The following is a 22,840-nucleotide window of genomic DNA, read 5'->3' on the forward strand; positions in this document are numbered from 1 at the left end:
CTACTCGAATGATTTTCAAATCATATGGTTTTGCCTCTGGTATTTTAGTATCATACAGACCAAGCTCAAGACTAGCTCAAGGTGTAATTTAGTCCACAGCTACACTATATTCTGGAAGATAATCCTCTGTTCTCCAAAGTTTGTGCTGAACTTAAACCTGCAAAGGGAGAGCTCAAACTTTATTGACATTGCTTTTGTTTTCAGTTGCCTATAGTCATTTTTATTTCTTCAAATATTTCAATTTAATATTGCAAACAACTTCACAACATACAAAATGAATTATATTAATCCAGAACAAATGTCAATGAATAGATTTAATATATATTTTATATATATTTATATATATATAGATTTTTATAGTTTTTTTTCTTTCATTTCGTGGGGATAAAAAAATAAACAGCAAAGCTTTGACAACAGCACCTTGACATAGTATGTAATTCCAACATTACCTTGAGAGGTTTAGAATAGGAAACAGATAAAGTACTTAGAGGAGGACGTCCTGTCACTGCTGAGAATGTAAACAGAATGTTTTGGTTGGAATAGATTCTTTGCTTTCCAAAAAAAGTGGACAGTTTGTATTTTCTTTTTTTTCTTTTTTCAATTCACAATTGAAGCAGCATGCATGTATGTTTTCCTCTCCTATGTAATTCTGCCTCCTCCACTCTCCTCCACTCATCTCTTGAGTTCTTGGCAACGTAAAAAACCACAATGTCTTGAGGAATGTGATATAGTAATTTGAACTGGGCGCAAATGACTGATCAGATCTTTTTTTAATTGTTTACAAGGTCATGAATATGTTCAATAAATAGACTGTAGTATCACTTTTACTGTATAAACTTCATCTTTTTTACATGCAGTCCATAAAATTTTCATCTGACTGAATAATTTACCCTGTTATGTATATATACAAATAGATATTTACTCTTTTCTCTCTCTGTTTTTTAGAACTCTCAATAAAATCTATACATTGTGTACACTATCTCCCCCTCTTAATGGTCAATGTGCATACACACGAAGTGTCTATCCGTATAAACCTCCAGCCGATCTTCCGTTTGCTATCCATGGTGAGGGCTCGCACGTATGACTGGGTTGTCCGGCATTGCGAGTTATAGTGCCGCTTGTCTATTCCTCGGCAGCCCTCCTTTGTGTAACCCAGGGGGTTGCATTTGGTCTCGTAAAAGTATTGCTTCAGCTGACCGTTGGCCACAGGGACCTTCTCCAGCACGGTGACCGTCTGGCCGGACATGTCGATGGCCGTCTTTTTGTCCACGGCCGTCACCCACTGGCTAATACTGTCACACACGCTGAGCTCCCCGCGCCGCGCTGGGTCCGAGTGCCGCCGCACGCGCATGGACATGTTGGCAGCATCCAGGTAGTTTTTGTATTCCTCCAAGAGAAAGAGCAACGGCGGCTCCAAAGGCACTTGGTTGCTGATCATCACCCGCGAGGCATACATGTCGACGTCCTTCGATTCAGCCGCCACTGCCCCGGGACCCCCCCCTCCCTGGCCCTGGTCGGCTCCGGGCCCCAGGTGCTGCACGACGCCGGCCGGCCCCTCCTCCACTGCGCCTCCCTCTGCCTCCAGCAGCTCCTCGATCACCTGCTCGAAAGTGTCTGTGAGCGAGGGCAGCCCACCCCCGCTCTGTGGCGTCCCATGGCCCCGGCCGGATGAAACCACGGCGGCGGCGGCAGCGGCGGCCCCCAGGTAACCCTCAGCACCTCGGTGGGCCCCACCCTGCACGCCCGGGACCTCTCTCATGGGCGCAGCTCTCATGCAACTGAAGTATGAAATAACCATAGTAAGGAACAGGATGGTCATCACTCTTCTGACCTGTTGGAACTGGCCAAAGGTGGGGGGAAATGGGGGAGTAAGAGAAGATGGAGGGATGGAGGAAGAAAATGAGGAAAAAGGGAAGACAACAGTTTAGTGACATATTAATAAATATTAAATATATTCTATATAACATTTTCAGTTGCAAACAGTCAGCTGTGTTAGAAAGGTAGGTTATCAATGTTGATTGTGCTCAAAAACTAAGCATTACACATTATATATGCTCTATAACGTTCTGTAATAATTGTATGACCCGTTGAGCTAATTATAGTTATGACAAAATGCAATGCACTGCAGGAAATATAGGGGGCAATATAGAGCCTGTCATCTTGGCAGACCAAAAGAAGATAGTTTCTAGCACATTCAGAATTTGGAACTGTAGGCAGGGGGGCAAAAAAGCTACTCAGTAATGCTGTTACACTGTTGCCAGACACTAGAGGGCACTCCTGAGCAAGTCCAAAATGAATTTGCTCTTATTGAGCAATGGTGCCAAACCATTATTAAGTTATTATAATTTTGATATAAAATAACACTCACTGAATAAAATAACACCTTTAATTATTTATGGATTACATCCATTTCAGAATTAAAGAAACACTCACATAAAGAGGCAAAATGGCTAAATGACTCACAAAATGGCTAAAAACTCCACTGACCATTCATTCACAGACAAACTCTAGGCAACATCTAGATTTCTGAGCTCATGTTTCTAGACTCATGGCAGAAACAGGAGGCGGCCACTGTATATAGATTAGTTGCCACTGTAAAACATCCTGTTTAACCCCCTAAACAGCAGGATTATTAATCAATTAATCATTATGAGACATTAAAAGCTATAAAATATTATATAACTGTTATAAAACAGACATTATACAGCTCTAAGTGTGTGCAAATGGAGGCCTTTGCAATTTAAGGGGTTACGTTAAGGCATTAGCTGCCTCATAACTGCGGGTCGACCATTATGTTAATGGCACGTTAATGTGATGCTGCAATATATTTTGTTATGTTGGTCAGTTAGACCCGATTCCCTGAAGTGCTCGTTGTCTCGTTTACGATGCTTGCCCCTGGCGAGCGAAGCTCCAGTGTAAGCTGTGATCTGAGTCGCAGCTCTAAAATCAGCTTCCCACTTCACGGCAACAGAAACACAACATGCCAACTTGTTATTTCTTTGTTACATTTTTAGTCGCTGGCAAGTGGAGGCTCAGGGGAGCGCTGGCACTACTGACGCAGCACACCGGATCTGTCACCGCACACACACACACACACACACACACACACACACACAGAGGGCTAAATACAGAGACTCAGGAGTATCATTAAGAGGACATGAGAGGCTCTCACCCACTCCTTCCTCCTCCCTCCCTCCCTCTATCCTCTGAGGACAAACAACCTTCTCCAGCATCCCATCAGACCGACGCAACACTGTCTGATTCAAAGCATTAAATACTAGTGTGTGATGCGCATGCATGGCTGTAGGCTTTAGGCTCTCCAACTGCCTGCTCAAGTCCTTCAAAGACTTGAATAATGTTGACTGATTTTAAAACACCCAAGAAAGAAATAAGGGGAAATCAGCCAACTCAGAGACACAGAGCTTCAGCATGGAATACCATTCTATGAATGAACTTTAAACCTACTTTCCCATCAACAACAAAACCAGCATAAGATGCACACCTGGGTGCTCCTACTACAGCGGCGTGCTCAAGATCGTCCGAGAAGAAATGGCAGAGTTTCCACGGCAAACTGTATCAGCATCTACTAAGAGTCCTGTTCATTTCACTGCTCCCCGGTGGCAAACGCATTAAAGTGTGCCAAGGCCTTATCATCTGATTGAGATTTTATGAATGGTGCAGATCTTCAGGGAACTAGGACGTTCAAAACGCTCTCTTCTGTGTCTCGATGCATCTCGGCTCAGGTTCAGAACAAGGACAGGTTAATCTTGGTTGAAATTCCGAGCAGAAACACCAGCCGAGAGGTGACAGCTAGAGAAGGTTAATGTAAGAGGAAGAGTGAAATCAATCAAAGGCAGAGAGGCAGACGGAATTCCGGAATGCCACACGTCCATTCATTCTTCCATTCATTCATTCTCTCACTCAGAACAATTCTCTCACTGGGTTAAGACGGCACTGGACAATCCCCCGACTATCAAGCCGCAAAAACAGATGCAAGAAAACCAAGGACTACCCCTACAGAGCACTCTCACTTTCTCTGTCTCACCCTCCATCCCTCCCTCCCTCCTCTCCCTTACCTCTCTGAAGCCCCTATGAGTCACAGCAATTCATCGCATCCGACATCCCAAAACTGGCCACCGCAGCATTTCCCAACAGCAGTGAGGGGAGCATCCGAAAGCACAACAACAACATCAACAACAACAACAACATAAAAAAAGAGGTCCCTTGCTTGCTCGTCTCCTTCCTGAGGAGGAAGAGGACGAAGAGGGGCTGGAATGGGATAGGGGAGGAGGGGTGGTGATGGGGGGGCTTTTTAAAAATAGCCAGAGCCGCAGCAAGACTGGTCCATCCAGCTTCTCTGCATCCTCCCTTCCCTTCTGCCTCAGAGCAGCAATGAAGATGCACTCACTTACTCACAGAGCCAAGGGGTGGGAAAGAGAGAGAGAGAGAGAGAAAGAGAGAGAGAGAGAGAGGTGAGACACGCCCACGTCTAAAAGTCTCTTTTTTTTCAGTCTTAATTGGCGTCTGGGGCGCGGGCTGCACTTCTCCAGCGCAGCGGTGACTGCCATGGAGACACTGCGGCTATAAATAGTCGAACTGGGAGTCCCACGGTCTCGATTCAGAATATCGCCCAAGCTTCTCCTTAATGAGCGACCGAGTCCCCCTGCACCGTATGACGTTTCAGTCCCTTGAGGATGCTGTGCGTGTGCGTGCGCATGGTGCATGTGTGTGGGTGTGAGTGCTTTATTTATTTGTGCATGCCCATCCTCCTTCATGTTTTCCTTTTTCCCCTCACATGAGTGTAAGAAAAATGTGTTGAGATCTCAATAAATAAATATATAAATAAATAAATATGTAAATAAATGGTTTGGATTGCAGCTGCGGAAGATAGATCAATCCTAATCAAATGAGGTGCAAAAAAATGTGCATAGTGCGCTGCTTCTGCATGAAAAAAAAAGAGATGCTTCAGCCCATCAGCTTTTCCAGTCATGACCAGAGAGAGAGAGAGAGCGAGAGAGAGAGAGAAAGAGCAGGAAAAAGCTTCTTACGTTGTCAGCAATTACCTCGGCGGAACCTTCCGAGAGGATTTTTTTTAAGTGCCGCCGAGAGGATTAGGACTGGAATCTGCCTTATTTCACACTTGCTCACTTGTTTGAAATTCCTCCAAATGTGTTACATCTACAGGGACGGGGTGTATTTTGGTCAGTGCCCCCTTCCAGTCTCCCTCTGAACGGCCCTAATGCGGCAGGTCCACAGCCCAGTAGCTGCCCCACTTTCATGATGATCCCAATTAGCAAACATCTGTTGCCCCCCCCCCCCACGCCGCTTTAATGAGGTAAGTATTTATATAAGTTGTGGGTGCTACTGAATGATAGATAACTCGTCGCAGCATCAGTGGCGGGTGACAGGAAGGCTTCCAGCTAAACTTGGCATCCTACAGTATCCTACCTGCCTGAATGTGCTGGAAACAACACAACAGTGCACATGGCCCAGATAAGACTTCCAGTACAGAGTAAAGTGGAGAGCTGTTTCAGCACTTCTGTCTGCCTCTGCGCTAAAAACACCAGCAGCCAGACAAACAGAGAGAAGGTTGCGGTGGGTAGTTGGAAGCTAAAGTAGGCCTTTAAGTGGACGCTGTCTATAACAGCCGATGAAGACAAGACTAGATTGCATCTCACGCTCCACAAGTCTCAGGCAGCGGAAGGATGGTGTGAGTGCTTGTAGGGGAGGGGGGAGGGGGGTGTTGAGCGTCATTTCTCAGCATAACAACCCTGATGACGTCTCTTCCAGGTCTCCAAGGCGGACCGGAGGAAAGGAGGCAGGCAGGAGGGTGGAAGGCGGGAAGGAGGCGTGTGTGCGTGTGTGTTTATGTGGGGCGGGGGGGTGAGGTAGTGGCACTCATCAGCTTGCAATTGCTTGCCATTCCTCTGGGGTCCCCTCTCACCAGGAACAACAAACGATTTTATTTCTAACCCCGCTATTTCCTGTTTCCATCAGGCGAATCAATATGGATTATGCTCTCAATCACCTTCCTGTTAAAACGCAATCTAGACGGTGAATCAGTTTATTGCTCTGGGACCAAGTCGGCAATAACCAAGACCCTCTATCTTGTTCAAACCAGAAACGGGGAAAACCAAATTACCGCCATCGGTTCCGCTTTAATATGTGGGGACGTGTGTGTTTTTCCTCCTCTATTGCGTCTTCTGCGTGCAATATCAATATCCTGTCAGCATACGCAAACACGGTGTGTGTGCACGTGTGCTTGTGTAGGGGGAGTCAATCTGTAGATCAATCTGTAAACCCACTAAAGCAAACACAGTTACCTCTTTTATGAAACCTATGCCGTCACCATGAGAGCCAGATGCGCTGCGGTCCTTTGATTGTACCACGTCTTCTACATTTCCACCCACCGAGGCCTGTCAGAGTAGCATCGCCCAAGTCTGATGTGACCTTTGAACCTCTCCTTCAAAGGAGCCTAAGTGTGTAGTGATGACATGTTAGTTGCACAGCTGTATTTGATTGTGCTGGACCCCATTCCCACCCATAACAGACCTGGGGCTTAGCGGGAGCACTTTCAGACACTTTTCATTGCAAAGTCTGATTGATCTCTGCTCGAGCATGACTGCTACCACCGTTGCTTTGGGGGGTAGGATGTGCACCTGCTCAATTGTTTAGAGAAGAGCGGGTAGGACAGGGCGGTTCACTTTTTGCACGCCCCTGCTTCACCGCCACTCTATTTGCTTAAGTCTCCATGCCATGAAGGGATTATGCTAGAAATCCCTTTTCTGACAGACCGATGAAGCTTTGCCAACATGAAAGTGCAGGAGTAACTGAAGCTGCTGTTAGCTTTGGCAGTATTTTTTTTTTTTTTTGCTACAAAACTTTTTCACTTTGTTGCTATACAGTTTTTCAAAAGGACACTGAAGCTAAGCTGATTTGAAAAGCAGCACACAAGACTTAGAAGCTTAAATATCTCTGTCATGGTCTTCATGAAAGCGAGTGTATCGTGACCAAACAGAAGAACAAATGATCCTATATCTTCTTGATCTTCATAAAAGCATCTAATCTCAGAGAAGAGTATAGAAATGATTAGCCTTGTGGATGCACAGAAGCACTAAGTGCCAGCAGAACCTGTTGACAAGCATTGACTAAGACCACTGAGCTACACCGCTAACAACGCTGCCATTAAAAGCATAAAATGAAGAGGCGTAAACATGGGGCTAATTAAGTGTTACTCGTACGTGACAATGTTGAATGTTCTCTGCTTAACTCCATCCACCTCTGTGTTAAAGCAACCACATTTAGCTGTGTTGTTGTTGACTGTGCTAAGGCTACATGCCAAGCTAATCATTAATCTCAGGGGGATCAAACGGCAGCAAATGCTAGCAGGCTTGGAAAGATTTTGGCTTGGATTCACTCAGCTTTAGTGGGTGCAAGAAGTACGTACAGTCCTTTGAAGTACATCCTCAGGTAATTGCGGTTCCTGCCACAATGTAACACAGCTGTGGCGCAGACGTGCACCAAACAAATCAGGGGAGATGCTAAGGTTTATATCTCTAGCTTCTATGACCCATTTCTTCCAACTACTTTTGCTTTAAATGTCAGACGGACCCTATGGCTTTGTCCTGGAATAGTATCCTATAATTATCCACTTTTCCAGATGTTAGAAGTTCACGGGCAAATCAAACCATCATCATCGTGTGTGTAGAGATGGTCATGTTTGATAGCTGACAAACCTAAGCTAAAATGTCACAAGCTACTTCTAATTTAAAGCACCCTGGGTGTATTTGGTAGCCTAATTGCTTCCTCCTGAAGTTCTCAGGCTTGTTAGAGGTAGGCCTCCCACCTCTCGGAAAGTGGGGAACCAAACCAAATTAAACATTAGTGCGGTAATGATTAATGTATAAGTTTGGGCTCTTCACGTAACAGGAGAAAGGACAAGCGCCGGCAAGATACGCTTCGGAAACATCATCCAAGATTTGCCATTGCGATGCTGCTGGACGCATGTTTCCATGTAGGCTACTTTGTTCCTCAGCTTTTGATTGATTGCCTAGTTTATGAATGGTTTTCAAATCTTTCCTCATCCCAAACCCTTGGTCAAGGCCTGCAAAGTCTTTTAATTCAGTATAAAGCTCATGGAGGGCTTTGTTTTCAACTGATTAGACGTCTGCTGTTAGAAATCAGGCACGGTAGCATCAGCAACATGATCCAACGGCTTGGGCTGCCCTCGCCAAAGCTGTCATGTACTTAGTCTTAACGCTAGATGGCGCGTTTGTCTGCATAACAACATTGTTTCTCAGGAGGACAACGCAGGCACATAGGCTACTCTTCAGCTTTCTGCACAGGCACGCACAGCAGAAGAGGAAAGGGAGTAAAGACGGGGTTAAAAGTCGGTTTGAAAGCAGACATGATGGGGAAAATACTTCAGACTAGAACATAACACAGGCCTCGGGTACTACACAACAGCTTTAAACTTATAATACAATTATTTACACAATAATAACAGTAGATTCATGAACTGTAACCCAAATTCAGCCAATCACGAAGCTTAAACCCACGTTTAGACTTGATTTAACAGCCACCCCATTCCATAAGTGCACTAAGCTAATTAGAAATATTGAAAGACTCTGGGTGTGTATGCTCGTAAATCACTGGAGCCCTGCGCTTGATGTATGAAGTCATGAAGCCTAGTTTGCATCGTACTTAAGCCCTAAACATCTGCATTCAAACCATTCCTGTTTCCACTGGAGCTCTCTGACACAGTTAGATCTTCGTCTTGAGAGCTGATCATGGAGCAAGACTAGCCTCCACTGTAAGTCTAACCTCAGGCTCAAGTTTCCTGTAAAGTCTGACTGCGGGAACCAGACTCGCCTGGTCGACTGACTAGTCCCGTCCTAATTCGTGTGTGGGCTACACTTTACCCACAAAAGTTACACCTGAGCTAGCTCCACCTTACAAACAAAGTAACCGGAATTTTAAAAACAGTGGCTCAATAACTGACAATAATTGGACAGCAATGTAACACTGGAAGCTACTGAAGAGACGTTTGCCCGATGACAGAGCTCCAGGTGAGACAACCTGAAAAAAAAAGTTTTTTTCTTTTTTTTTTCTGCATTCCACCAACCTCCATTTCCCACTTCACCACACCATATTCCCTCCAGCACGAACCATTGGTCTGTCAGTCCAAACCCGCCAGCAACTTAAGTAGTTCATTCAGCTGTTAAAAAAACGGCGTTCTCTGACTAAAGTGATGTTTCATTCAGAGTATTTACTCGAGTCCTGTGTGGTCGCTGCTGACCACGGAGTCATTTTCTAGGTTACAGTTTGTCACAGTGTAATAAGAGCGTTCCTTATTAATGACCGCAAGGATAGAGTTTCGCAGCCCGGTTTGCACAATGCAACACTTGATTTACTATTTTGTTTTTATACTCCGCCCTTTCTTTTACTACTTCTTCTTCTTCTCCTTCTTCTTCGTCTTGTTCTTCAAAATTTCGCACCTACAGCAAACACAACTCTTCCACCAAAACAAAGTCCTACCTTTTACTGTCCAGTGTGTAAAGGAGACCATTCAGCAGGACAGTGTCATCAGGGATGTTGTTGTTGTTGTTGTTTTTTTATTTCTTTTCTTTTCTTTTTTTTAGTTTATGGAAAGCCCATAGATATTTATTCCAGCTTTGCTTCTGCTCTCTTCTCCGCCTCTTTCAGCTCCGGAGCAGACGAGTTAAATTATTGATGGTGGAAAGTGCGCGGTCGTTGCGATGCACTCCCATGACTGAGCGGCTGCGGACGGCGTGCTAAGCCCCGCGCGCGGACACGGCGATGTCTCGAGCTCCGAATGACGGTCTGCACGCCGCTCCTCGCGACCACGGCACCGAGGCGTGACATAGCGTCACGTGACTAAAGCGGCCGCTGGATAGATTGCTTTGGAGTTTTCAGTGATGGGAGATCGACTCACTTCAAGGGTCCGAATCAGTGAGCCGAGCGATTGAACGAATCCTTTCGGCAATGATTAGTCAACTTTATTCTCAGAAACCGCGTGTCTGGACTAAATCATATTTTGGTTAGATAGTGGCTGTCCAGAAAAACCCAGAAAGCACGTAGACCACGAAATATATTTGTGGGAATGACTGTCAGTGCCTAGACCCTTAAAAAAAAACAGAAAATATTTAAATAGGGAACTTAGGCTAATTTTTAAAGCGCAATTTCCGTTTAGTTGGCAATTTTACATATTAAGAAAAAACAAACAAAAATAACCAAAATAAACTAATGGGTGGTGGCCATTTTAAACACACAAGAGTCTAAAATAGTGTTTTTACAGGGGACTGTTAATGTTTAATTTACAAAAAACATTTAATGACAGTTAAAATGTTTTAAATAACCATGACTATATGAAATGCTAAATAATAAAATTGTTCAAAGACACATGTAAAATGTCAGGATGAAAAAAATATGTTTTTAAAAATGCTACAAATTATTTTCATTTTTAAGTTTTTTATTAGTTATATAATTTATTACTTTTCAGTTCATAACACGAATATAAATTCTAAAGTAAAGCGTTAAAGAAAGGTGTCTCTTGTTGGGAATCGGTTCCTTAGGTTCATTGAAAAGAATCAGTTTAGAAGTCTTGACACAGGGAGATTGGGCTCAGCTTCTTTATGCTACTCAGCATTTATGAAAATGAAGCCAAACCTGGCTAATGTGTTTTAAGAATGTAAAGCTGTAGTCTGATTTGTGTTTGTGTACAGCTATCGTACACAATGATAGATGTTCCACTGTTTGTTTCCTGTAGTTAACAACTAAAGTTGCCAAGATAGCACTCGTTTTTTTTCAGTTTTTGACTGTTCCAGAAACAATACTGTCACAGTTTTTTCCACTTTAGTGAACAACCCCCCCCCCACCCCCTAGCCCCCTAGCCCCCCACCCCCCCCCCCCCCACGCATTCACTATGCACACCATTGTTTGTTAACGGATGCAGGATGGCTTCAAACGAAGCACTTTCATGAGACAGTACGATAGAACGCCTCATGAAACTGATAGTTGCTTTTGTGATTCTAAGAAGCAGCTTCAAAGTACACAGCTTCCTCTTCTCTTCCACCACATCAAGGTCCTATTCTGTTCTGGAGGTCTCTGTGTGTGATACCTTAAACCACTGTCAGTTGTCTTCCGAGCACCTCTTTATCCTGCTGGAGGAGCTTGAGTGTCAGGTGCAGACCTATAGAATACACAAGACCCATGTCTTTTTGTCTTGATGATCTTGGTCAATGTATGTGACAGAAACAGTGGGGATCACTAGTCTTTAAATAAAGTAGCATTATTCAAGTGATGCTGTAATGGACCGCTTTTGGAATATCGCTGTTTATTCGTAGCTTTGTGAATTTCATGCCTAAATTTAAGACCTGCACACGTTCTCTGGCTGTTTTTGTTGCTTTGTCAGTTACAGTTGTTCTTACTGCTTATTGCCTGTGCTGATTTGATACACTTTACTACATTTAAAAGATTTTCTCTCTAAAGAGAAAGAAGATATCAGAAGGACCCATTCCATGGACGGTATCCATGCTACAAGCACTTCAAGGAGCATTATCTTCATGGTTCTGGACCTCTGATGTGAGATTTATAGCGATGAGTTTGTAGCATGGTGATCATGATTATTCTCTGTCGAAGGTAATGAGGTGGAGGAGGTTCAGACCTTGCAGGTCTCAGCATGGGAGAGGATGCTAACACCTGCTCTCTCTCTCTCTTTCTCTCTCTCTCTCTCTCTCTCTCTCTCTCTCTCTCTCTCTCTCTCTCTCTCTTATATACATAAAGGGTGATTCACAGTTTGTGATAGTCATCAATTTTTGATGTTTAATCATCACTTAATTTCAATGTTCTAAAATCTCCAGCAGCACTGCTGTGCCAGATCCACCCTCACTCTAACACACTCTAACACATCACCAACACTTCAGTGTCCCTACAGTGCTGGCAATGATCCACCAGCCAAATTATACCCAATCTGGGGTGGTCCTTTGGGGTCTTGACCATTGAAGAACAGGGTGAAAGAGCAACAGATGGGCTACGGTCTGTAATTGTAGAACTACATCTACTAGATATAAAAGCACACATAGCAGAATATGCAAATATGCGTCAAGCCAACTCACACAAAGCCAAGTACAACATACTATCACCTTCACCCCCTCATACACACATTCTCCTCCAAGCTCCTATAGGGATAAGCCAAGATGAATATAGCACTACCCATAGGATCACAGGAGGAGAGGGCAAACTCTGGATGACAAAGAGTTGCATCAGCAATTGCTGAGCGACATGACTCCAAGAGAGAAAAAAAACATAACCTCACACACACACACACACACACACAAGCACAGCGCGCCGGGTCTGTTCCAGCCAGGTAATTCATAAATAAATCACTCTGCTTCTCATTAGGCGCACGAAAACAAAAACGTAAGTCTCACTCAGAACTGCGAATGCAGCACAATACCAGCCGCATAGGCACGACTCGCTCAGGCACAAAGTTGGACTGTGTATGTATCACAGTACTGACAAAATAAGTCATCAATGAAACCCGAAAGGACGACACAGTGGAAACCTATACCATTTGTACCATATCCTCTTTTCAAATTGATCTTTCTGTGACATCACAATCCAACACATTTACTCATATCTGCCCAATCAGCTTCACAGCACTTTGAAGTTTTCAGTGTTTTAAGCAGGACAGCATTTGTGAATGAGCCAATCAGAACAGGTCTTAAAGGCCCAGTCACAAAAACAGGCTGTGAAAGGATAAAACAATATTACTCAAAGTTATTATTTATAATAAACTATTTCAACATCGTAAAACCCTTTAAAAGAGCTGTCGTATGTTTAAAGTGATATAAACGTCTAATCTGCATTTTTTAAACAAAGTTCCAACCACTGAGGTCCCCTTTAGTGGGGGGCCACCCGTGCTGTAGTCTTCTGCAAGAAGTGAAGTGGCGTAGGTCGCGTTGAATGTTGAGAGAGTCGGAGCGGCGTCAGAAGCGATGGCCGTGTCTCTATCCAATAGGTCGGGTCGCTAATGACGTCACCTCAGCTTTCTCAAAAACTCCTCTCCGCTGGTCCTCTCCTGGAGCCTCCTCAGGGTCCCGCACCACCAAGTCCATGTTTGGTACACTTCTGAATAGTGGTCTGAGTTACTGTGTTTCAGTGCTTTTCAGTGAATTGGTAACAGAAGCTTGATTATCAGAGCAAATGGTCTTTGATTTGCCAAAAGAGAACCTACGCCAGTACATATTTAATTCTCATTTTACAGCGATGAGAATAAAGGACGATTCTGAGAGACGACATGGCAGGAAGGACCCTTTAAACGAAGGAAATACTTGTGCATAAGATGTATGAAAATGTACAAGATCTATGCCTTATACAGTTTCTAAGTTAAGTATGCTCTTAAAACAAGGTTGCAATGGAAATGTGTGGCTTTGAATAATGTTTTAAGGTTTTTCTGGAAAGAACTGTGGGTAAATTCAACAAGAATCACTTTCACAGGTTCTCTTCAGGTTCTTTAAAACACTAAATGTTCTTCACATCGTCTCTGTCCAAGGAAAAAGATGTCTCAGTTTTTGTTGAAGTTAAGTTCACAGCACAGCTGCTGTCCTTCGCGATGTGTGAAAATGCCATGATGAATGGACCAATAGAAATGCTCCAAAATTACTTCCATTGACTTCCATTGAAAGTTAAGGTTTTCCCATTCTCCTTCTTCTGTTCTGAGATACATGTTTTTCCTTGGACAGAAATGTTACGCACAGACCTCTAGGTCTTGACTGGTTCTGTAGCAAAACTGCCATTAAAAACCTTTATGTTGTTGCATATCTTTGAAATTTGTGTGTAAGGTCTTACTGCAGTCTTTCTTTCTGGCACAGAGCTCAGTCCCCAACTGAGGTGAATGTACAACAGCATTCGTCCATACGCCCAAAAACGACCCCACACACTTGAACACATGAAGTGTGGACGACACAAACACACACTGAGGCAAGAATAGAATAAAAGGCTGGAGCTAATTTAAAACAGGGATGAAAACAAACGCAACAGGAACACCATCCGCCAAGATGTGTGACTCAATATTCTCCCAGGCTTGTCGGGACGATGTGAGAACTGCATATTTGTGTGTGTTTCTATATATATATATACACACACACACACACACACACACACACACACTCCAAAAGGGTCTCCACAATACCACTGTGTCACTGCATTGAAATGAGTGAGTCACCCAGTGTGGAACTTGAAAGTGCCCCCCCCCCCCAACAGTATAGTTTGCCCATTTCTGGGCGCATGACTTCGCTGGCCAAGCCAACAGAGAGCAGAAGCGGAGTCTGGAGAGGGAGGGTGAGAGGATGAGTGTGACTCATTCAAGCCCCCCTACTCCGTCTCTCATCTCAGACTGAGGGATTGCAGGGTCCTCAGCACCTCCAACAGCAATGGGACCACCAGTATCGAACAACTCACAACAACACGTCCCTATATCCATTCCACAGCCACTAAATGTCACCACATAACACAAAACACTGACCGCCAGCATATGGCCTGTATATAGACACCCATTTCAACTCATACATACGCATGCATGGTGAGGTATACTCTAACTGTGGTTTGTAATCTATCCCTTGTGGCATACACCGCCTCTCCTGGTAATGTATCCATGGGGGTATAAGCCTTCTGCTGCATTCTATCCTTTTGTACACATCCGCCGGGTAATCTAGCCCCTCCGTGGTCTCTACACACTCCTACACCTGTGGCATGTAACTGTATTTACATAATCATACAGCGTTCATATTCATATATTCTCACCGTTCCATTCCGATTTCTCAGCGTGCTTCGTGTAGAACGTTATGTTTTAATGTTCTGAGCCACGCTTGACTCAAGTTAACGTATTTTTGTCGTGATAGTCTTTAACTACACGAAGCACCATGACCAGCTTGTACAGCCCAACCCTGATTAAAAATTAAAGCCTATGTTAATGTCTCGCTGACGTAAAGCGTATAAGAGCGCTTGGAGTCTGCAACGGCTGGAGCTAACCACAGAGTGATGCCTGTCTGTAATCTACAGCCTACAATAAGCTTAAGTGCAATTCAACGGAAATGGTACAGTGTGTGCGTATTAAAGGGCCAATATCATGGTAAATCTATACATTTTTTTTACAACCAACCAATTTGATTGAATTTGAATGTCAGCCCATGTGTGAAAATGAAGCTTTAAACACAGTCAGTTTTGAATTAATTGTTTTGCTAGGTGCACGCTCATTGATTTTGGGCCTCCCCCCCAATTAACACTGAAAATATAATGAGTGTTTCAGTCAGGACTGGAGATACAGGCTTGAGATACAATTCAGGGCATCAGTTCCTATTAGAGCCCATTTATGGACATGATTCTTAAAGTCAGAGGAAGCGTATCGGATTGATCGAGAGAATCGCGTGAAGACGAAAGCATGTGGGATCTCAAATTAAACTGGCAATAAATGGACAAACTAAAGGCCATGGTTGGTAACACATGCCAACACACACATGTCCAGCCTCACACCCACTCTCCTTCACACACAAGCACAAAGTTAAAGTGGCAGCAGCATCCTCCAACCACACACGGGTGATGCGCAGGCGAACATGCAGGAGTCTTGCGTACATACCCGTGCACTGACGTTGGTGAATAGTTAGTTGGAGGATTCCTCGGTGCAGCCCCAGTTGCCAGGCACCGGCACTAGTGCTGCTCTCCAGCTCTCCCACACTGGAGGAGAATATCACTCTATTTTATAGCACTGATTAGAGCACACAGGTGGGTGGAAAACAAGCAGCAAAAGCTTGTGTATATATATATATATATATATATATATATATATATATATATATATATATAGGTAGGTAGAGAGTAGAGAGAGAGAGAGAGAGAGAGAGAGAGAGAGGAAGAGAGACCCCCTCCTATTGGAATGTACTGGGTGTTAGGAGTCATGTATGCAAAGCACAAACACATACTCTGGTCTTATTATACATGTGGGGACTTCTGTGCACTCCTGCATTACTGTAGCCCAGCACTATTACACCTAAACCCAGCTCTGATCTCAGTAAACCCAAAACAATGGTTCTGAATTGAGTCTGTGGTGAAAGCAGCTCTTTTAAAAACGAAAACCAGGAGGTCCTCATTTGTACAAAATATCATAAGGCTGTTGTTGTGAGGTCATTAGGACACTGCGCACAAACACAACCGTTCATTTTTATGCAAGTCAGGACATAGGGGCATAAAGATATCCATGTTATATATCACATGTAATAATTGTTTTATATGTAATTACTAAACAACATTAATGTTACAACAAGTTTAACCTTAGTAACAAAAACAATTGCTTTTTTATTTTAATGTAACAGTCTTGACCATTTTGTTATATATAAATTGCACTTTGCCTTGTTTAGTTTTGGAAACAAACACAAGCGTACACACATACGAGCACGCGCGCCCTCGACGCTCATCACTGGGTTCCAGAAACACATAGCTTGTTAACAGTTCCCAAATATTATGGCCTCCAAATGGTGTATACCCCCCCCCCCCTTCCCACCCTCCACAACCCCCCCCCCTCCCAACACCAACAGCACTTTTGTCATGCTGCCCACTCATTACTGATTCCACTGTGAGGCTGAATGAGAGGGCGCGCCGTGCAGCACGTCTCTGTTGCGCAGAAGGGAAAAAAAAAGAAAAAAAAAAGAAAGAAAAAAAAGCAGAAAACGAAGCCCCTCGCCATCGGAGCAGTCCCTCACACGTTAAGCTCCACACTCGGAGTAAAATCACGCTGCGTCAAAGCCCCAACACATGCGTCCAGAGACGGTTTGATTCGTTCCGGGTTTTTTTTATTCATTTGGACCAGAACATGTTCACATGCATTCACCTTGTTTTCAGTTTCATATGAAAATGAATGAATCATAATCATCATCATTACCATAGTAACATCGATTATAAAATAAACAAGAATCACATTGTAATAATATCATAGTAATAACAGCAATGTATTGATATGTTAGTACATGGTTATTACTATAACATTACAAGTATGTTTACTATTACCCTGATTGGACGTTTAATTTCTTAATTCAATTTGTATGTTTTCATAATAAAAAAACAATTGCACTGAATTCGTTTTTGCGTTTTTTTTTTTTTTCCTTTTCTTTTCCTCCCACTGCTGCATGCGCTAGCTCTTTATTTCCCAGAGGAATTCAACATGATCCAATCAATGCGCGATCCAATCAAATACAGGACACACTATGTTTCTATTTCTGTTTCCTGTTTTATTTCAGAGTGTAAGAAAAAAAAGACGTTGGCCGCGTGAATATGTGGGATTATTTTTTTATGATTTTACGATTTTAAAAGTATATATATTTATCTTTCTCTCTCTCTCTATATATATATATATACACTCTCACACACACACAATTTTTGTTTACACACACACACACACACACACACACACTTATATATATATTCATGTTCTCCATTTTCTCTTAGACTTAAAATGCATAAAATAAAAATATGTATCTGATTAGCAGCACGTCGCCTGGCGAGAGTTCAGGTTTATTCCTTTTGTGGACAGTGAAATCTACCATTCTTAGATTTGTTATTGACGCCCACACTAACTCTGCAGAGAGAGAGAGAGAGAGAGAGAGAGAGAGAGAGAGAGAGAGAGAGAGAGAGAGAGGGAGATTCTCACTAAGATGACACAACCCCATTTATGGACTGGTCCGATGACGTACATTGCAGAAAGTTCTATAAAAAAAACCCTCCGTACATACAAAGTGTGTCGTGCCACCCCCCAACACCCCCAACATCCCCCTCCCTGCACCTTCCCCACCAAACCCCCGTGGCCCACACCCACACCATGAACCCACATCTCTCTCCTTCTTCTTTCCTATGAAAAGCGAAAAAAGGGAAAAAGAACCCTCAGTAATAAATCTAGAAAAAGGAAGGAAGGGAGCGAGGGTGGGATGGAGGGAGAGATGAAGGGAGGGAGAGAGGGTGGGAGCGAAGGATGGAGAGGGCTCGTGGTGTTAGACACAAATGGTGCCTAAATTCTGGATATTTTAAAGCATCCGTAAAAAGCATTAAAAAAAAACATTTACAGCTTTGTCCGCGGGAAAACGCAGCGTGCAGCAACGGTTCGATTGCATACAGCCAGTAATGAACCAAATAAAAATAAAAATAAAAATGAGCCAGCTTCAGAATGGTGGGATATTAGATTTATATCAGGAATAATAATCAATGCACTATATTCACAGAGCACAGAGCTTGAGCGCGAGCGTCAGCAACAATACAGCACCCACATCAACAACAAAAACAGCAGCAGTGATGCAGTGATACAGCAGTGGTCAGCATGAGATATCTGAGCGCGCGGACACTGCCCGCTAGAAATCATCCGGACACAATATAGAAATAGCAGAGAAATAACCTGTACGCGCTCGCGGTGCACGAGCCGAGGATTAAGCCGTTTTCCCGCCGCTACTGATTTAATAAAACGAACCGAATCGAAGCTCCGGTGGGTGTCAATACTCCTTCTCCGCGCGTATGCAAAAGAAGCAAGACAGGCGGAGAGAAAGAGATGGAGAGAGTAAAAATCAGAGAAAGAGTGAAAAACAGGAGAGATAAAGAACACGAGCCCGGGCCCATATCCAATCAGTCCCTCAACTTATTCTGCCCCCAAAGTCTCCAGTCCTAGCGCCAGTGATCGATGATGATGATGACTACGATAACAGCGGCCGCGTTGAGGATGATGGTGGTGATGGTGGTGGTCTTTTCCCCCCTTATCCCCCTTTTTTTTCCTCCCTCTCTCGCCGCTTCCCTCCAGCTCCTTATCGGCGCCTCCATCAGATCACTGCGCGCGCCGTGACCACGCCTTTCCCAAACCTGCCACTGCTCCACGAGCAAAGCGGGTCCTAGATAGAGCTGGCAAAAATCTGTACTGTCTGGGAATAAAAAAAAAATCAAAACAAAACAAAACAAAAAAAACTGCACAGCTTCGTTTTTGCAGCTCTGGGCCTAGAACCTTTAAATAGCCTGGAGAACCCTTACAACAGGTTTACCATAGAGGACCACTAATGCTGTGGAACGAGTCCCCACGCTTTAGAACCCACGCCTTGGCCAAAGAACCCTCACAGTAACCTTTAAGAACATTTTTAGTGTCTAGCTGCAGCCGCAAGAGCCATAGTAGCCCCCACCCCCGGCCCAGACCGGGGGCATCAGAGGGGGGAGATTTTCCCAGGTGGGATATAGACGGGGGCGTGGGCTCGAGCAGGGCTTATCTGTTATAGTATCAGTAATGGAAGGCTGAACATGGCTCATATCTCTGATGGGGTCTACACGCAGCCTCGTGCTGTAGTGAATGGCGCGAGCTCTGCTTTATCTGCTGTAGTATCTGCGGCTGAGGGGCTTTTTTAGGGGGTGGGGGTGGGGAGGGGAGGGAGGCGCGCGAGGCTGTGGGGCTCCAAATCTGGGCATGAATGAAACGCACGAGCCGTTTCGGAAGGAGAGGAGGAAAAAAAAAAAAAAGCACGCGCGTACACACAAGCGGGCACAGGCACGGGCGCGCGCACAGACACACGCACACACACACATATCCGATATATTGTCTACGCACGCGACAAGGAGGACAAAGTGGTGAAAAACGGGAACAATATAATAATAATAAAATAATAACAGATACAGATACAAACAGAAAGAGATATGTACTGAGATAAAAATAGAAATGTATATATAAATGTGTGTATTCTAGCTTTATTCTCATTTTAAATAATATGTTTGTTAGTGTGCCATACACACACACACACACACACACCTTAAAATGAAATGTGAACAAAGATAATAGAAGTGTGGACAGAGGAATGCACAAAAATGCAATCATGCACAAACACACACACACACACGCACACACACAGAGTGGTAAACACGTATACAAAAAATTAAAGAAATACATATAGAACTACGGACAGAAATGTGTTTCCAGATATTCACGTCTAAATGAATAAAGCCAGATGAAAACAGAGAATATAGATAGATAGATAGATAGATAGATAGATAGATAGATAGATAGATAGATAGACAGCCGTTGAGAATCATCCAGGCACTTGACTCTCAAGCGGGAGTCCACTGTCCCTCCCCCCAGCTTCATTAACCAGCTCCAAACACAGCCCGGACCACAGCTCCATTCATGAGCACAGGAGGGATTCCGTAAGTGATGATGATTGTGATGATGATGATGATGGTGGTGGTGGTGGTGGTAAGAGACCAGGACGAGCCACATTAAACACCGCAAGCAGAAACGGAAATAAAAGCTCAAACCAAGCGTACAGATCCGGTCGGCTCCCCGCTCATCAGCGGCACGAAGGCTCCGTCACGCGCGCGAGGATAATGATGCTGCGCTGATAAGAGCGTGAGATATAAACCGGGTCCCCCAGCAGCCCATTCTCCGCGAATGAGTCATAACACCGTCCTGCCGAAGTACTGCAACTTTCTGCTCGCGCGCGGCGTCTCCGGGACCAAGAAATAGCGCGAAAAGTGCGGGCGCGTGCAGGAGGGTCAGGAGGTATTAAGTTGAGGGGTCGTTTGCAGTGAGAGACATCAACAAGCAGCCCATGGGGTCAACACTGGACACGCGTCCTTACCTTCTGCTTCTTCTGCTTTGAAAGAGCTGGCAACCACGCTGAGTGGTTTAGATCTCCAAGAGCAACACTTGCATGTCCTCCAAAGTTGACGCTGGGGGGGCTTGTGCGGAACGCGCGTGGTCTTCGCAGGGCTACAGGCTCAGCGTTTCAACTTTCAGCGAGCTCTAAGTGGCGACAAAACTCCGAGCGCCAAGTAAAGCAGATCTCTAAGGACTGATTCTTTTCTATTTTTTGACCCACTCTCTCTCGTTCTCTCTCGCTCTCTCTCTTCCTCTCTCTCTATGTTTCTCTCACTCTTTCACTCTTTTCCCTTCGCTTCTTCGCTCTTCGCTTTGGCTTTGGCTGTGGTTTGCAGGGGGTGTGCTCTCTCTCTCTCTCTCTCTCTCTCTCTCTCTCTCTCTCTCTCTCTCTCCTCCTCTCTCTCTCTCTCTCTCTCTCTCTCTCTCTCTCTCTCTCTCTCTCTGTCTGTCTCCCTCTCTCTCTCTCTTTCCCTGTGTGTGTCTGTGTCTTTCTCACTCACACACAAAACGATAAAAACAAACCACCAAGTGGTTCTGCAACAAACTACCCATCAAAGACCCTCCAAAAACGTGTACTTCCCACTGAGTGTCTATTAGTCCTCGCTGGCTGCCGCTGTCCAAGGTGCTGAAATCTCAGCCGCATCCCCCCCCCCCCCCCCCTCCACCAAAAAAAAAAATCTATACTTTCCTTTAAGTGCCACTCGATATCTTTCACTCTGTCGCGTCCCCACGCATTGTCACGTGAACGCGATCCCCGCCAAAGCTCGTCCTGTTTGTTAATATTTGATCACATGTTGACCGGTCCCCCTTTCCCCCCTTTTTCCGTTCCTTAGAAAAACCTATAACAATCATCCACAAGCAAAACAAAGCCAACGGTTGCAAATACAATCACAGCCCCCTGGCAGCCCCCACACCCCCCTCCTGTTTGCGTTTTGATGCACTGCAGGGCACACAGCGACCTGTCTACACATGTTGCTTTTTTCCGTTCACACCTGCACTAAACACATCAACAATCGGCAAAACCAGAGCCGTCCCCGCGCGAGCAGCGCACGCAGTCCACGCAGTTTGGGCATGGAGCGCGCACAAAGAAAAAAAAAGCGCAAAAAACTGCCCGTGGCACCGCACTTGTTTATCTTGTGGCTCTCTAATCGCCCGCGCGTGCTCCGCTTTGTTTTGTTTTGGGTGTGCACAGCAGAGCAGAATCCTACAAAGCACAAACTTTGGGTTTAGGTCTCCTACCTTAGCCACTGACATAGATGTAAGCCTTCAGTTGTGGGGTCCATAAGCATAAGACCACCCATCACCCGCTGCAACTAATGCGCTATTTTCCTACAAGCAAAGCCATTCCTGTTTCTTTCTTTCTTTCCTTTCGTTCTTTTTTTTCTTAAAGAGGGGGTGGTCTTGAATGTTCCAAACACGGCTCCTGCAACAGTGCCTCCACCGCTCTACTCACCATTTTCCCCCAATGCTGTCCTGGAGATGGAAGTGTCTTAATATCCACAGACTCCAACAGATGCCGGTAGGTAATGTGTCTTGTTTGAAGTCATCATACGAGAACTTCTGCCGCGCTCAGTGAGATCGCCCACCACTCGGGGTGACTTATGAATCTAATAACCCTTTGCAATATCCGCGTGCTTAAACTCTCTAACACCTTGGTGGCTCTGCCGACAGGACAAATAGCAAAAGCAGGCGCTCTTTCCTCCTGAACACCCCCCTCCACCCACCCACCTCCCCACTGGCCCCCTCCCAACTCCTCACCTCACCGACACCACCATCACCACAACACCCCCCCACCTCTCTCTCTCTCTCGCTCTTTCTCTCGTTCTCGATTTTACGCAGTGCCCTCGCGCAGACGAACGCCCTTAGTGGTCTTAACGTGATTCAACTTTGCTTTCAAGTATGAGCCTGAAAACTGGACCCCCAAAAAACTGACCCAAGCAACCCCCCCGTCCCCACAACCGCCCTCCTTCTACCACCACCACCACGACCGCCAAAAAATCTCTGCCCCGAACTCCAGCAAAAGCGGTTCGAAAAGTTGCGCGCGCCATAGAGCCACGTCAATAGTCGCAGCGCGTGATATGGCAACTTTTTTGTTTTTCTCGTTTTGAATCCCGCCAAAGACAGACCGAAAAGCAGCGGCACGAACACAGCCAC

The 22,840-nt window shown here is 44.8% G+C and overlaps 1 protein-coding gene across 7 annotated transcripts; it reads right to left on the bottom strand.

Annotated features, from left to right (window-relative positions):
• Positions 1-299: 299 nt before the first annotated feature.
• Positions 300-22,321, bottom strand: LOC136677066 (brain-derived neurotrophic factor). 7 transcript variants are annotated; one of them, XM_066654450.1, is made up of 2 exons: positions 22,140-22,321; positions 300-1,840 (listed from the first exon to the last, which is right to left on the bottom strand). In XM_066654450.1, the coding sequence occupies exons 1-2, from the start codon at positions 22,140-22,142 to the stop codon at positions 977-979; spliced, it is 867 nt and encodes a 288-aa protein (XP_066510547.1). In that variant the 5' UTR covers positions 22,143-22,321; the 3' UTR covers positions 300-976. The 7 variants fall into 7 exon arrangements, with proteins under 7 accessions (XP_066510547.1, XP_066510546.1, XP_066510550.1 ...); XM_066654449.1 differs by lacking the exon at positions 22,140-22,321 and adding an exon at positions 21,926-22,026; XM_066654453.1 differs by lacking the exon at positions 22,140-22,321 and adding an exon at positions 20,667-20,994.
• Positions 22,322-22,840: the final 519 nt, after the last annotated feature.

This window comes from Hoplias malabaricus, chromosome X2, assembly GCF_029633855.1.
Source record: "Hoplias malabaricus isolate fHopMal1 chromosome X2, fHopMal1.hap1, whole genome shotgun sequence".
In the NCBI taxonomy this organism is placed as follows: domain Eukaryota; kingdom Metazoa; phylum Chordata; class Actinopteri; order Characiformes; family Erythrinidae; genus Hoplias; species Hoplias malabaricus.